Source organism: Nerophis ophidion, linkage group LG13 (genome assembly GCF_033978795.1).
Source record: "Nerophis ophidion isolate RoL-2023_Sa linkage group LG13, RoL_Noph_v1.0, whole genome shotgun sequence".
Lineage (NCBI taxonomy): Eukaryota > Metazoa > Chordata > Actinopteri > Syngnathiformes > Syngnathidae > Nerophis > Nerophis ophidion.
Genome location: NC_084623.1, coordinates 41139013 through 41155985, shown reverse-complemented (window position 1 = coordinate 41155985; position 16973 = coordinate 41139013). Strand labels below are relative to the sequence as shown.

Sequence of the window (16973 nt, the reverse complement as noted above, 5' to 3'; positions counted from 1 at the left end):
TGTCTGTAAGACATTAATTAGATTAGCATTATTTCTTCTGAGAAAAATTGCTTTGGTTTTTACATGACTCCGTCCTCATCTGACATTTTGAAATGGATTGACAACAAAAACTGAGGTACCACTGTATATATAGTAAACTTAAGTGGTGTTGCTTTCTGCTTAGTTAGTTCGGATGTTGGACCCCATCCAGCCCCGACAGGGCAAGCGGCAGAGGAATTGGCAACAGAATAAACTAATTCCAATTGGAACAAGGGATGAGTACAGAAATTGGTACTTTGACAGGCAATGACCACATTTTGTCAATACTACCGGGTATCTATTCACGTAAAATCAAATGGTACCATATGTTGAGATCTTCATTACACGCAGCATCATGTCCAGTTGCAGACTCGGCCAACTCAAACAATTAGCGGACAAACAAGCACTCAAGCAGCACTCAGCCTTTAGGTAATGTTGCAAATTTCAATGCTAATAAAGCAATTATGCCTGATATTAAACACTAGAATGTACTGTACGGCTCCACTTCTCAAAATGTCTTAGCTTGATGCTAATAACTGTGTCATTGACATGGTGATTAGCATTAGAAATTGTACATGTCAAATTCATCACATCCAAATTTGATAATGAAAACTGCAGCTCAGACGCATGCTACAATCAAAGAGCTGGTGTGTAGTAAGTACACTTCTTACAGTATAAACATTTTTAGGGCGCAACAAAAGACTAGACCTTTAGATGAATGGCAAAGACTTCACCCTGATTAGGCAAAACGCCGTAGCCTATACACTACTGCCATATAACATCTTGGAATTGCCACTGCATGCAAGGTCTACTATATAATACTTGGATATTAGACTCAGAAGTGTATGAAAACAAAATACAACAACTGGAGAACAGTTATTATCAGATTACTGTTAAATACTAAATACAAAAATTAGATGTTATTACAAACAAATTAATATCGATTCTCAGGTACTGGGAATTGGTACCGTATTGGTTCAGGTAGGACACCACTCCTTATTGAAACCCCAAGAAACCGCTTAACAGTCTCATCTTACCCTTGTTCTTCTTTGACAAATACCTCCAGATGACTGTCAGTGTCCACAGAACTGCCTAGTGTCTCAACTGAGAACTTTAAGAGTGTGAAAAGAAATGATCAACGCTACTAAATAAAGTTAGTTGTCCAAGTCAAACCTTAGGACAGGCCATCTAGTGCACTTACGTGTCGCTGTGAAAATTCAGTTCTCTGATCCGGAATTATATATACTTCACTGCCTCCCGAATCCTAATTTGTATACAGTGGCAGAAAAAACATAAAGAAGAGTGAATACAAAAATAAATCAAAACTTCTATCCAAAAGGTGTCGCCTTTGGCATTGTTACCTCTTTTTCATATGTGTGGTCATTGTCAACATAATAGCTGGATGGTGAACAACAAGCAATTTCATCCTGTCCACTGCTTAAAACACTCAAGAATCCACTGGAAAAGAGACCCTAACAAAGCAAGAATGATTACATTAAGGTTGTGAAATGAAAACATTTAGTGACCAATGTAGAATCTTTATTTCAACCCAAAGTAAATGGTCAAATTAACTGTACAACCACTTTTAACACTCAATCACTGGTGCTTGCAATGGTTGATGGTCTATTGCTGTGAAAGCAATATACTGGCTCATTCACATACTGATGACTTGGGATGATGTTCGTTAAGAAATTATCGAGGTCCAGACCATTATCGAATCTTCTTATCCAACCGATTCCTTATCGAATCTCTTATCGAATTCAGATAGGTTGTTGTGTGTCCACTGAGTTCCACAAGCCACAGATGTTATATGACTGGGCCGGCACGCTGTTTATACGTAGGAAAAGTGGACGTGATTGAGGACAGCATGCGGCCGTTATGAAGTGAAGTTTTCAGGTGAGAGGATGCTAAAGGCCCGTCCACAGTGAGCATATAGTCCTGATATGTGTGTTGTAAATAAAAAAAATTGCCGACAAACACATCACCAACATGGACGAGGTGCCGCTCACTTTAGACATCCCGGTGAAGTACACTGTGGAGAAAAAGGGACCAGCACGGTAGCAAATCCATACACACAAGGGGGCAAGAGAAGTCGGCTTTTACTGTCGTGCTAGCTTGCTATGTTAATGGACAACTAGACTGATTTTGAAAATGAGGAGAGGTAATCTGGCGTGTTTGATGGAGAACTTGCCCAGATGTTCATTTTGGACACTGAAGATGAGGACTTTGATGGATTTTTGGATGAGAATTGATCAAAAATAATGTCAGTACATTGATAAATACTTCAATTAAGTACAACCAAACTCAGCTTTGCTCCTGCTGCCTTTTTAAAACAGCGCCCATGCATGCTAGCGTATGTTTTAAGCTAGCGTATGTTTTAAGATACCGTATGTTTAACCATGCTTGCGCCCCAAAATACGCTGTGCCCTATTTATGCGTTAAATACAGAAATAGCACCCGTAACTGACACAGTGTAATAATGCAGTGCGCCCTATGGTCGCGAAAATACGGTATAGTGGCTTCGATAACGGGAACCGGTTCTCAAAAAGGGATTAGAATCCATGGAATCGGTTCTTTTCTTATCGAACAATCGGGAGAAGCGGTTTTATCCCTACTGATGACACATCATAGATACTGTGAAAGGAATGCAGGTTAATAAACGAGCACCCTAAGCATGCCACCGCCAGAAAATAAATGTAACTGATATTTATTGATACAATTGTGTGCCACTAACCGTGGGTGGTATGGTTAACTCCTCTCCATCATGAAACCATTTGGCGCGTAAACCACCACCAGCTGCAGTGCCACGGATATGTCCGTGCGCCTCTATCACCGTATTCTGGTTGCAAGATAGGTGGGGTTCCACAGATGAGCAGGAAATTCAGTTTTGAAATTCAATTGAAATCATTGAGTACATGCACTGTAAAATCCTATTAACACTAATGTGCATTCATACCAATAATCACAGTACTGCGTAGTGGTACCTCAGTTTTTGTACACCCCACTTTTCGTATGATTTAGATTTTTTGAAATTTCATTGAATATAAGGTAACAGTTGGGTGTATTATGTGATAAACCACTGAAATTGATGCCTTAGTTATAAGAACTATCAGAACAACACAAAACATTTATTATTAAATTAGAATGAATTTTAAGACTCGCATAGGATGTTTCAGTGGTGAACTTTATTGGTAAACATGAAGAATTTAATTTCTAGCAAGAGACAAATGTTACACTAATGAATAGGGGTATATTATTAGTAGTATAAAGAAGTACTACTGACCAGTGCATTGATATACCAGAACCCACTAATACTATTACGTTAAGGTAATACTATAATTGTGTTAGCTTAGTACTATACTATACATGACACTAAGAAAAAACCCAAACAAATAAAAAATGTATTTATTCCGTCGATGTAATCGTTTTTCAAAAATATTGTGATGAAAATTTGAATATTTGATGCATTGCAATGCTGTGATTGTTTGTATAATTAAGGCACCATTTTCAATGGTTTATTATCAAATGCACCAAATTTTGCAATACTGTATGTAACAAGTTATTACTAAATGCATCAGTTTATTACAAATTCAGTCAGTCATTTTAAAACAGAATGAGGTCGATCATTAAAAAACAAGTGTTTGTTAGGAGTTAAAATTGTATTATACAATGCAACATTAATACATATTGTGGTGCTACAAGGCATATTCATAGCAGGTAATGCTGCAATTTTCCATGCCATCAAAGTAAGCATGCCAAGTAGAAAGCCTTTAAAAGTAGAGCTCCATTTTTCAAGATGTGCTAGCTTAATGCTAATTTCCATTGAATAAGTCGTATACATGCTATTTATTATCATGAGCAATTTTACGTGACGATTTCAACACCTCCAAGTATGGTAATCAAAACTACAACAAATGGGCGTTACAATTTAACAGCTGGTTGAATAAGTACAATACTTAACAATATAAACACTTTGTAGGGCTAAACAAAAGACAAGATTGGTACATTCAACTTTATAGCAAAGACTACTCCTGGCTCAGGCAACTCACAGAGGACAAATTGAAATAAATGCATGCTTGCACATGACTTAGAAGTAGTATTGATTATTTTAGTAATTGAGTTTTCCATTGATTAGTGTGTTTGATTAATCAAGTAATCAGATAAAACACACTGTATAACCTCATACTTCATATTTTAAGGAAAATTGTTGGAGTAAACACGTTTTTCTGCTTGCCATAAACATCATTGTAACAACATTGTAACTGCACTTTTTACATGTGTGCATTCATTAATATAAAATTATACATAACTCCCTGCTGCATGGGGTCTGGATTTGATCAATTAATAGTTACACTCCTTCAACAATTAAGTGAGTTCATAACTTTATTGTACTTAAATTAATAGATATAATAGTTTAAATGGACAGTTTGCAACATTTACACAGGTGACTCGAGGGCACTCACTTTTCAATGTATTTTACACAGTATATATATATATATATATATATATATATATACATACATATATACATACGTATATATGTATATATATATATATATATATATATATATATATATACACATATGGTAACATTTTTCATTACATAAACTTGGTAATTGTGAAAAATATAGACAGTTGTAAAGAAAATGTGTTCTGTTAAACCACTAATGACTTTCTTGTTATATTTTTGGTTTCAAAAAATGTAATTGTGAGCTAGATACAAACAGCCACTTTAATTGTTGCCACCCTATTAAGAAGTGTAAGAAAAAAGGATCAAACACCTGGACTGCACAGTTATCATTATCCGCACGGTGTTAAATATTGAATCAGAAAAAGAGATGTCATCATTAAAAACAAAGTAACATTACCACATGAACAAAAAAATTGCTACCGTTGAATAGGCCAAACTAGTACCATATCAGTAATGTGAAAGGTGTAATTATGCTCTGTGAAATGTGTTTTGTGTTAAGATTTTTAAAATGGCTTAATTGGATTTGCATTATTTCAAATGTGAATAAAATATATTGCTTCTTGTACGATTCGGTTTTTGTCTGACGTTTTAGATTAAATCATGATTCACGAATACCGAGGTACCACTGTATTTTCATACCTGGTCAGGAATTTGTGATGTGTATTTTCCTGAAAGAGGAACTGCACGTTTTTGGAATTTTGTCAATCATACACAATCCTTATACAAGACAAGAACACATATTTTTATCTCTTTCTTATTTTAAATTTCAAACAAATGCGATCAAAAGTCAGTTTACATTAAAGCCTTTGGTCACTCTATTCTGCCTGTGAATAGCCGCTTTAGGGAAACATCTAATACCTCCAGTAAGGTTTTTTTATACATACTGTAAGTATATATGTAATGTAATAACAGCCACATTTATAATAACATGTAATATTTATGTATTTTGCACATTTTAAGCAAACGCGGCACATTAACTTCCGCTGTTTGTTTTTTTGAACAACATCACTGATTACTACTCACTGCAGACTTCATTAAAGCCAACAAACATAATAAAACATCACTTACTTCATTAAGATGTCGACTGATAGAATCTATATTCCCGTTTAGATGAAGAATGACTTATAATCATCGCAAGGAAAAGGGGGGCGCAACCAAGCGTCTTTTCGAGTCTTTCTTGACATTTCCGGGTCTAAATTGGCTGTCAAAGTCTACCAACTTGTCAGAATTATGTCCTCATCCTTCCACTATCAAGGTGAGCGGCATGATTTATGATCTAGAATAAACCTTCACAAGCGCCGAGGCGCAGAAGCAGCTCACCAGCTGATAAGGTCAACATAGCCACACAAGCTATTGATTACGGCGCTGCTGTAAATAGTTTGTCTCTGTTAGCACTTATAATAACAATATCATTAATACTTGGTTACTATTTAAGTCACAAAATGTAAACGGAGTATTGTTGTTTTTTTTTTGGTGGTTATTCATTGGGTTTTATGAGCGGAACAGAAGACCTCCCATTGGCTCCATTGTAAGCAGACTTTTATTTACGATTTAGAATGCATTAAGAGAAATAGATTTAATGTCATGTCTGTCATAATGATTGCCAACGGTAGGAAAAATTCCCAAAATTGTGCAGTTCCTCTTTAATGCAGGACTATTCAGGGAGAAGACACCAACATGCACTCGAGCGCCATCATTTAGGTTGCATTCACCTGACATCCTTGAAATCTATAGTTATATTTTGTTAAAGACGGGAAAACCCTGTTTACTCATAGCAAGTTTTGCAACAAAAACAAGGCAACTTCGCCGAAACCTGCAGTTACAGTGAGCTGTGATCACTTCTGCATCTTCTTTCTCAGCCAGACAAGTCTTCAGTGGTGTCACCGATTTTTTTCATGTGTGGTTAACATAACAACAGTGAATCAAGGCTATCGAGTGCTACTCGCAGTTTGTTTACAAAGTCGCGTCCTCACATGACGCAAAGTTAAATTTTAAAGAACAACCTTGCCTGAGCAAAAACATTGCACGATTTATCCGGGAGTCTCGATAACAATTTCTTTTTTTGCTCGTATTTGCATTTAGCGGAAAGATCTAGGCCCCTTGCGTACTTAAATTGTTTGCACGCTGTTTGCTGCACTGTAACTATGTTGGTTAGGTTGACCACCACTTTGTTTACTTCCGTTCAAAAGTCGTGACTGGATATAAGATATAGACACGCTTTTTGGATGTAGGTATTTACAACATCAGCGCGCTCTTGCTATAGAGAAAGGGCTATTTTTATAGGTGTATACAAATTAAGAAAAAAAGTGAAGGGAGAAGTCCAGGCTCCAGTTCTTAGCTTTCTGAAAATGCGGCCCCCAAAATAATTTAGTTTAATAGTTCTGCCCTAATGTAACTTGGAAAGCATGTCCGAAACAAACAAACAATTATCATAATTTAATTAAATGTTAACATATCGGATAAACCCTTGCATGAAAGGGAACTGAAAAACACATCGGCAGAGAGTTAAGACACCAGTAGAAGTCAATGATGGATGGGATTGGTAAGTAAGCAAATCTACCTTGTATTGTTCACCCCACTGGTTCATAGACATGTTCTCAATATCACTGTTAGAAGAACAAGGAATTGACTGAAAAACAGTAGACACACAGTTCAAAATATTTCATCTTGCATTTTTCTGTACTTCTGAATTGAACAGGAGAAACTACACTCTTAGGAGAAGTCACAGTGATGGAAGAAGGCTGTTACTGTACCTCCTTTTCAGAGATAATACCATCATCTTCATCTTCAAAGCTGAAGAGTGTCAGAGATGCTGTTTCTTCATGTCTGTTACCTATTATACTCAAGAACCCACTGCCAAAGAGACCCTAACAACATAAGAACCATACCTTAATACACACATTTGGCAGAGGATAGAACTATCATGATTTAAAACCTTGAAGCCACTCACCACTGCATGAATAGGTTCCTCATTCTCGTTCCTGCCATGTGTGCTTTCTGAGCATATAACAGCAGTCGTGCGCTGAATGCGGTCGCGTTCCTGTGCCACCAGTTTGCGGTATTGCAATTTGCAAGGGTGTACATTAGAGGCTATCTGCAAGTAGGTGTTGTGAAAGGTGGTGTTCCCACTGTCATCTTGGCTGTAGGAGTACACAGTCAGTGCAGGTTTTAGCAGCAACATCACAAACACACGCAAACACCATAAAACAACCAACGTGTCCAAATAAATGTGCCCCAATTTGTACACCGATAAAACAGATATATACAGTGGAACCTCCATTTACAAACCTCTCTATTTGCAAACTTTCCGTTGTACGAACTTCATTCAGCATCCCCTTGGAAGCCATTTTGTATTTGCTCATATTGAAGATATTGGGTAAGTCGGCTTCCTACCACAGCAAGTTTGTAATTGTGATGAGAACGAGATGCCAAAGCGGACTTGTTTCACAGTGGAAGAAAAGACTACCGGTACTTTATTCAGTAGAGCCTTTTCCAAGCGCATACACACGCACCCGCACTCACACACACACACACACACACACACACACACACACACACACACACACACACACACACACACACACACACACACACACACACACACACACATTCACATACACACACACACACACACACACACACACACACACACACACACACACACACACACACACACACACACACACACACACACATCAATGTTAATGTACTCTAAGTGAATTTTACTTATTAAAACGTTTATTATTGTCGCATTATGGTCATTAAAGTTAAAGATTTTTCTGATTTCTGATTGTTCGAGAAGGTACCAAAGGGGACTTCTGTGTTGTTTTGGCTTGTTAATAAACAAACATTAAAATAAATGTCTATGAAGGTTCTCAGTCATCCTGGTCATTTACATCTCAGGTCATTCAATCGATCGCAACTGGACTGCTTGGTTTGTCTTGGAAGATGTTTCGCCACTCATCCGAGTTGGCTTCATCAGTTAGTGCTCATAGACTTAGATTGGACAGATCTAGACTTTAAAATAGAGTTAAAATAACTAACGAAACAGTTAGTTATATAACGTAAACAATACGGGCCTGATTTACAAATATCCAAGTACCACGTGCTTAACAGCATGTGCAATTTATAAAATTCTGTGTAATATTAGTGGCCGTGTTGGATGCAATCCAGACTGACATTGCACGTGCTATTCATAGCTAAAACAGACCGCTTTAATTAAATGAGGTTTTTGCGTGTGCTACACAACTTTCCACATGGAGACACGCGATTATATACTGCACATTCATGATATCATGCTCCTACCTGTGGCATTTTGCTATCAAACAAGCAGCACACATGTACTACTTTTTATGGGGCATCATAGAAGCAGTCCAGTGCATCCACAATGAAACCCAATTTTTTTGTACGCTACAGATGCCCTCATGGAAAAGAGGCTGCACTTACTGTGCTCAAGACGCAAAAAATGCATACTTTAATGATTTTTTTCTCATATAAGCGATGTTATTAATATATATTCTAAATGAAAAAACAAACGCCATTAGAAAAAAACACCAGCCGACACCAAACACATCAGTTAAATTTGTTTTATCAGCCTCTTAAAGGGAGACTGCACTTTTGTTTGGCATTTTTCCTATCGTTCACAATCATTATGAAAGACATGACGACGGATGGATGTTTTGTAATGCATTCTAAATATTAAATACATTTGATCAGAAGTCTGCTTACAATAGACTCTACAGGAGCCGCACAATTCTGTCTACAAAGCCCTTATAAAAACATCCAAACACCTCCATTAATGTTTTATATAGATGCTGTAAGTATATATGTAGTGTAGTAATTGGCACACTTATAATAACATTTAATATTAACATGTTATAAAATTTAAGCACACGCAACGTATTAAGCATACAGAAGCTACAGGTTGCTTGTAAAGATTATATGAGGCTGCTCCTGGGAATTCCAAGACGCTCCAGTGCAAGCCAGATGTTTGTTAGTGTTGGGGTGCCCACTTTCTCAGCGTTGCTACGCAACCTTATGTATAAGTTTATGTGTAGGCCATCTGTGTGTGAAAATAAGGTAATCACTGTGTTAACGAACCCTGGCCGCAGTTCTGTTAGATACTCATCTGGACTGTGGAACCATTGGCACAAATGCTTGTATGTCAGAAACTTACATTTGGGCTTTATGTTTTTTTGTTTTGTTTTTAATGTTTTATTGTTTTGTTTTTTTAATGTTTTGTATTGTGTCTTTATATGTTTAATGGATCATAAGGTCTGTAATAAATATTGATGATGATGATGATGATTAACTTCAAAAACGTATCCCGTTTGCTTTATAAATGTTTTCTTCATCACTGATTTCTGCTCACTTCATACTTTAGGAGCCACCAAACATAATAAAACTTCACTTACTGCGCAAGGTCTGCTGTCATTAGGATGCCGACTGCTAGGATGTTCATATATTTCCATTTGGATGAAAAATGTCTTCGCAAAAAAACAGGGTAGGGGGAACAAGTGCTTTTCGTGTTCTCGCCAGTTCCAGTTCCTAAATAGCTGTCAACGTGTCGCAACATATTGGATTATATCTTCAGCCATCTACTTTTCAGATGAGAGCCATGTTTATGATCCACAATAAATTTAGAGGGAGCAGGGAAGGGAGGAAACATCAGACCATTCGATGATGTAAACATAGGCACACGCGGAAGTGATTACATCATCGCTTTATATAGTTTGTCTGCGTTAGCGCTTATAATAACAAAAGCATTAATACTTGGTTAATATTCAAGTCACAAAATGTAAATTGAGTATTGTTGGTGCATTTTGAATGGTTATTTATTGGATTTTATGGGTGGAATAGTGGAGCTCCCGTTGGCTCCGCTGTAAACACACTTTTATTTACGTTTATTTAGTAATCAGAGCGTATTTTTTTAAAATCCATCCGTCGTCATGTCTTTCATAAAAGGATTGTGAACAATATGCAAACATTCCAAAAAGAGTGCAGTTCCCCTCTATACTCACTGCGCATGCAGCTAAATAATTATTAAAGGATGTTGCTGTATAGACAATATTTCTATTTCTAACAGACCATGCAAATATGTTGACACACACACACATTCTCTGTTCCTCGTCTGACTTTGCGATGAAAGTGCTGCGCTAGCACCGATCCTGCAGCCGTGTGTGTCAGATTGCACATATTTTTTAGAGGTGCGAAATAAAACATTAAATAGTGCTTGCAAAGCAGTGATGAGTGTTGATAAATCACATTGAATAATGTACTGTATTTGCTTCTTCTCCTCCAGGTTTGTGGGCGTTTTGCTAATCAGCATATATTTTGCATATAAATGAAGACAGAGAGGCAAAATGCATTGCACCCCTTATTCTGTTCACTTAATAGACGCAATCCACTTTGCAGATGGTTAGTAGATCTGCTTTGCATGTGCTCTTAAGTTTACACGTGTTTTAGTACATGCAAACCTTTCGTAAATCAGGTCCTATGTGTATTGCAACCGTTCATTTACTACATCCCGCGAAAATATTCAATAAAGTCTTACAGTTTAGATTTTCTTCTGAATATTGTTTCCAAAATAATATCACACGGTACTGATGATGATCAGCAAGATCAGAGATCATAGTTACAGCAACTTACCGCTCCAACCATCCTGGAGGCAGTCGGGCAAACCTCGCCTCCTTCGCCAGCCACATAAGTTCCGGCTCTGTCTCCGGATCAATTCCTATTTCCAGTGCATAATCCCTGATCTCTGATGTGGGAAAAAAATAATATTGATTAATTTTAGCACTTTTTGACAAAACTGCATGATTGCATTGAGAATGTGCGGAAATGTTAGTACCTTTCCGATACCTAGTAAATAGAAGGCCGGTATTCCAGATACCGATACTTTTCACCCTCAGATTTTTCAAGGTGATTTAATTAGTTCATGATTTTGCCTTTAAAATGTTGATCATGATAATAACCACGTCGAAAACCAAAACTCCACAGAGATACTCAGAAGAAGATACTAACCCTCAATCTTTAAACTGTGAGGCCAACATGCTAACCCGTTCCCACCGTGCGACCCTACAAAATCAACAAAATTTGCAAACAAATTCCCTAAGTTTGCAAACAATATAACATTATAGTGGTTTTCGTACACCCCACTTTTTGGCAGGATTTTGCCCTGGTTTTTGTATACCCTCTTGATTATTTCAACACTAAAAATTTTGCAAACCATTTCAACGCGTCCAAACAAAGAAACCCACACATTGGTGAGTCTGTCACTATGCTTTTTTTATGTTTAAGCATGACTGCAAAATAATCCACAATGGAGCCAAAAAATGCTGCAAGTGCCACCAGCACTTTGATAAAGGTGAGAAACAGGATTTAATTTAACAAAGAACTAGAACAAAAGCATGAAGATGGCGTCCAACGTAAAAAACAAGATCAAGAACATTCAGTGTTTCGAAGTAAAGAAACATAAAAATAAAATTCACTCTCAAACTCTGTTACCAAAAATGTTACCATGTTGAAGTGAAGTTTTTTCAAACTAAGTCGGGTGGCTATTTTTGTTGTCTATGACATCACTTTCCAACAAGTTTGTCCGTGTTGATGGGCTCCTCTTGCTTATTGGGTTTGAAGCCAAAATAGTTCTAAACCGAACATTTGGCTTTGCAATCATCGTTTTTTTCCTCCTAATTGTTACCAACAATGCTTCTCACTGGTGAGTTGCGACTAGTGAGGTTCTGTTTTCTAACATCCTGTGTGTGTAAGCTAGCGGTCTTGGCTGACTGACAAGAGAGTTCACTCTGGTCATTTAATTATTTTATTGAATAAACGGTGTCAGGTGCTGAGAGTGAAAAGATTGAGACAGAGTGAACCCTCTGGCCCCCTGTTTGAAGCGATACAAGACAACAAACCCAAACGGACATATCCAATTATCAATACCGTCAATTTGATCAATTTTATTTAAATTTATCGTTCGATCAATTGATATAAGCCCAGTCTTCAATCCTTTTTTGTACGGCTGCAGGTATTGATTATATTACTAATCAAGTAATTTATCGATTAGTTTGTTGGATTAATCAAGTAATCTAATAAAACACACTTTAGAGCCTCAATGTGTATCTTACAGAAAACAGATGACTGTAGAGGGGGGCGTGGCCTGCGGGCCTGCGGGCCTGCCGCGGAACGGGGTGTGCAAAGACCGGCCTTGAAGACAGGGACAAGTGAGTAGATGGCCAAGATAGGCCTTGTTATCTAATCAGCCTTTATTAGCAGCAGCCGGAACGAGACACGGCAGTTGGAGTGGGAGCCAGAGAGAATGAGCCGGACTGAGAAAAAAGACAATTTGCTGGAAAGCAAAAGCCTAGCACGACTTATGAAAATAAAAGAGTATTGAACCCTGAAATCCGGGCTCTCGTGGCAGTGTGTGTTGGTCCGCAGAACCCACTAGAGGGTAACCTCTACAGTGACATAACAATTTTTCTACTTGCCATAACCGTCATTCTTTTTTCCTAAAAAATGCACATCATTAACATTGAAATTGTTATTAAATTAACATGTATGCACCCACACACCACCGCTCTCAAGTGCGCTGTACTGCAGCAGAAACTTTGTCTGCGTATATAAAGTTGTGGGCGGTCCATGCGGTCCGAATTTCATCAATATTTATTACATGTATTATATTATGTATGTTTCTTTATATAAAACAGAATATAATCATCGTAGCCCTAATTGTCTGCATTACTTTCTGTATGTATTTGCATGATTTTTTATGTAAAAAGGGTTTCGGTCGCCATCTGACCTTTTGGAACAGTTTACCAAAAACTAAGTACCACTGTACATAAACATCAAAAATGTTAGAAACAATATAAACACCACAACACAAACACAAATATCAGTAAAAAAATAAACAAGACAACTGAAAATGACCAACTTCATCGAGGTAATATTGATCTGACGCTGATAATCAATATAATTGATATTTGGATTGAACATCCCACCTCTAATTTATAGTTCATGCGTTCCAGGAAATATGATTTTTATACAACTATTATATAATATAATAATTATCAATATTGTTATTTCTATTGGTAGGATTATTGTTTCAAATGTAGTGCAATATGTTCATTGTCATTACTATCAAATTCACTAATTAGTTTTCTTTATAATTACTAGTTGCATATTTGTATATCCTATTTGCTGATTTAGTTGTTGTTTTAGTTTTGTTGTTGTTGTCTCTCTCGGTCTTGTTCTCACAATTTCCCCCACTGTCTTCTTTTTTTACTCCTCTTTCTATGCTCTTCTGCTCTGATCCAGCTGTGCCGAACACTAATTACACTGCAAAAAAATGGCTGACTATAAATTAAAAAGACTAGATTATAGGGAAAAAAATATTAAAAACTAGTGAAATTATCTCTCCATGCAGCTAGTTACATTTTCTTGATAAAACATCTTAAATTAAGATTTGTATATCTAGTCATTTGCATGTTTTTTAAGATAGAAATGTGTATTTTATTCTGAAAATAAGCATTAATCAACTTGCAATTCTTAAATTAAGCATCCTCTGAGATTCAGCTGAATTTTCAAACAAGATTTTCAATGTGAAGGAAACCAAAATATCTTATTCAAATAGGTATTTTAACATCTTTAAACCAGAATAAGTAAAATATAAGTATTCAAGCAAAAATTTAAATTTAGATGTAAAGTCAAAGTAAAATGTAAATAGCTCCCAAACTAGGGAAATTTGAAGAAATAAACATTTAAATCTTGGCAAGTGGCACATAATTTGCAGTGTACATCAAAACTTTTAATAAAGTCAAAAAAATACAAAAGGGGCAACACGAGAAGTATGCCATGGGTATCTACATCAACAATATGATTTGTCTAACTGGCTAGACAGGATACATAAAAAATAAATAATAAAAAAAAACATAATAATTATTGTATTTGTACTATAATTTCACCCTCTATACCAGGGGTGTCAAACTCATTTCCGCTCAGGGTCCACATGGAGGAAAATATGTGCACAGGTGGGCCAGACCATTAAAATCCATCCATCCATCCATCCATTTTCTACCGCTTATTCCCTCTCGGGGTCGCGGGGGGCACTGGCGCTAAAATCATGGCATTAAAACTAAAAAATACAGACAAATTCAGATTTTTTTCTTTGTCTTACTTTGGCCAAAAATACAACAAACACATTCTGAAAATATTACGATAGAAGTATAGAAAAAAATACCAGCAGCGGTAAAGTTTAGACACATGAAGAAAAGAAGAAAGTTCATAAATATTTATAACTGAATACATTTACATATGCATACAGATTTGATTTATTTTGTATTATCTTGTTAATTAATTAATGTTTATGACAACCTTTTTCCAAAATACAATATAGAATGTGAGCTATATAAGAGGATAATGCATACATTTATCATTTGTTTTCGAAACGATTACAAAAAATTGGTACCCCAAAAATTTATCGTGGGACCCCATTTTTATGACTTGATGGGGTCCCGGGACCCCATTTTGAAAGTTCCTAGTATTAGTGCGTGCAAAACAGCAGCAGACGGCTGTGGCTTGCGGGCCGGTTGTAATAATAATCAAATATCATCTCGTGGGCCATAGATAATTCGTTAATCCGGCTCGCGTGCCTTGACTTTGAGACCCCTACTCTATATAGATAGATAGTACTTTATTTATTCCGTCAGGAGAGTTCCTTCAGGAAAATATAATATATATAAAATATAAAATATATATAATCAATAATAAAAAAATTGCCAATTAGCAAACAAACTGCATACTTCCTGCACTGCACTACATTGCTGTATTATTGTGTGCCGTTTTACAGCCAGGTGGGGGCGCTGTTCTGACATTGGCATTTAAAGTTAAAGGCCTACTGAAACCCACTACTACCAACCACGCAGTCTGATAGTTTATATATCAATGGTGAAATATTAACATTGCAACACATGCCAATACGGCCTTTTTAGTTTACTAAATTGCAATTTAAAATTTTCCGCGAAGTTTCGTGTTGAAAACGTCGCGGTATGATGACGCGTGCGTTTGACGTCACCGGTTGTAGCGGACATTATTTTCCAGCCCGATCCAAGCTATAAGTAGTCTGCTTTAATTGCATAATTACACAGTATTCTGGACATCTGTGTTGCTGAATATTTTGCAATTTGTTCAATTAATAATGGAGAAATCAAAGTAGAAAGATGGAGGTGGGAAGCTTTTAGCCTTTAGCCAAGAAAACACAGCCGGTGTTTCCTTGTTTAAAATTCCCGAAGATGAAGCTTTACTATGGGTCAGAGAGGTCAAGCTAACATGGATCCCAACCACATGTCAACCGGCAGTTTTCGGTGAGAAAATTGTGGTAATAAATCGCCTCTTAGCGGAGACATCAGCGGAGCTTGCGTTGTCCATGCAGCTGCCGTGACTTACCTCAGAGACTCTGGCGTCAACACACCCGTGACCACACCCCTCCGACTTCAGGTACTATTTAATCTCACTAAAACACTAGCAACACAATAGCAGATAAGGGATTTTCCAGAATTATCCCTCGCCTTTTTTTTTCTATTCCTTCACTCTAAATTTCCTCATCCGCGAATATTTCATCCTCGCTCAAATTAATGGGGAACTCGTCGCTTTATCGGTGCTGCTGGTGGCTATGATTATAAACAAAGTGAGGAGGTGAGGAGCCCTACAACCGGTGACGTCACGCGCACATCGTCTGCTACTTCCGGTACAGGCAAAGCTTTTTTATTAGCGACCAAAAGTTGCGAACTTTATCGTCGATGTTCTCTACTAAATCCTTTCAGCAAAAATATGGCAATATCGCGAAATGATCAAGTATGACACATAGAATGGGACCTGCTATCCCCGTTTATACAAGAACATCTCATTTAAGTAGGCCTTCAAAGTTAATGTAAACAATATCATAGGTATGTGGTAATGTTTTGCTGCAGCTGATGGTCCTGAGCAACGTCAAATGGAGTATGTACAATAATTCTTCCTAAAACAGTATAATTTTAAGATCATTGTTTGACAAATGATCATATCCCATCCGTCCCAGACCACAACGTACATTACCTTCTTCAGAGAGGTCCGATGTTTCACTGGACTCCTCTGGACTCTCCAAGCCTTTTACCATGGCTTAAGTTAAAAAATGCTTATACTGTGTGAAAAAGGTAAACATTAAATAGGAATGATTTTGACTTATGCAGTCATAGTAAATCTGACAACGCCAGATATTAGAAGCAAACGGCAATTTTACCAGGGTTGGATTATGGTAAACACAACTTTCTGATGTAAAAAGCATTTTCGTCACGTACGCCGTCACGCACGTCACCGAAAGTGAACTTGTTTCATTCAAACCTTTCGGAGGAATTCTGGTATAATTCATACAAACATCACATCGGGGTATGAGAGGTAAAACTTGGCGCAATGGCAGTTTTATTCTTGCATTTTCTTAACAACAAACGCC

General features: G+C 37.0%; 1 protein-coding gene and 1 long non-coding RNA gene across 2 annotated transcripts; both read right to left on the bottom strand.

Moving 5' to 3' along the window:
• Nucleotides 1-1219: 1219 nt before the first annotated feature.
• On the bottom strand, nt 1220-2855 carry LOC133564974 (uncharacterized). The gene is made up of 3 exons (XR_009809395.1): nt 2753-2855; nt 1380-1490; nt 1220-1282 (listed from the first exon to the last, which is right to left on the bottom strand). It is a non-coding gene; the product is annotated as an uncharacterized LOC133564974 (long non-coding RNA).
• Nucleotides 2856-6929: 4074 nt separating this feature from the next.
• LOC133564042 (uncharacterized) lies at nt 6930-16773 on the bottom strand. Its single transcript, XM_061918124.1, has 5 exons — nt 16580-16773; nt 11138-11249; nt 7440-7629; nt 7243-7356; nt 6930-7118 (listed from the first exon to the last, which is right to left on the bottom strand). The coding sequence occupies exons 1-5, from the start codon at nt 16638-16640 to the stop codon at nt 6930-6932; spliced, it is 666 nt and encodes a 221-aa protein (XP_061774108.1). The 5' UTR covers nt 16641-16773.
• Nucleotides 16774-16973: the final 200 nt, after the last annotated feature.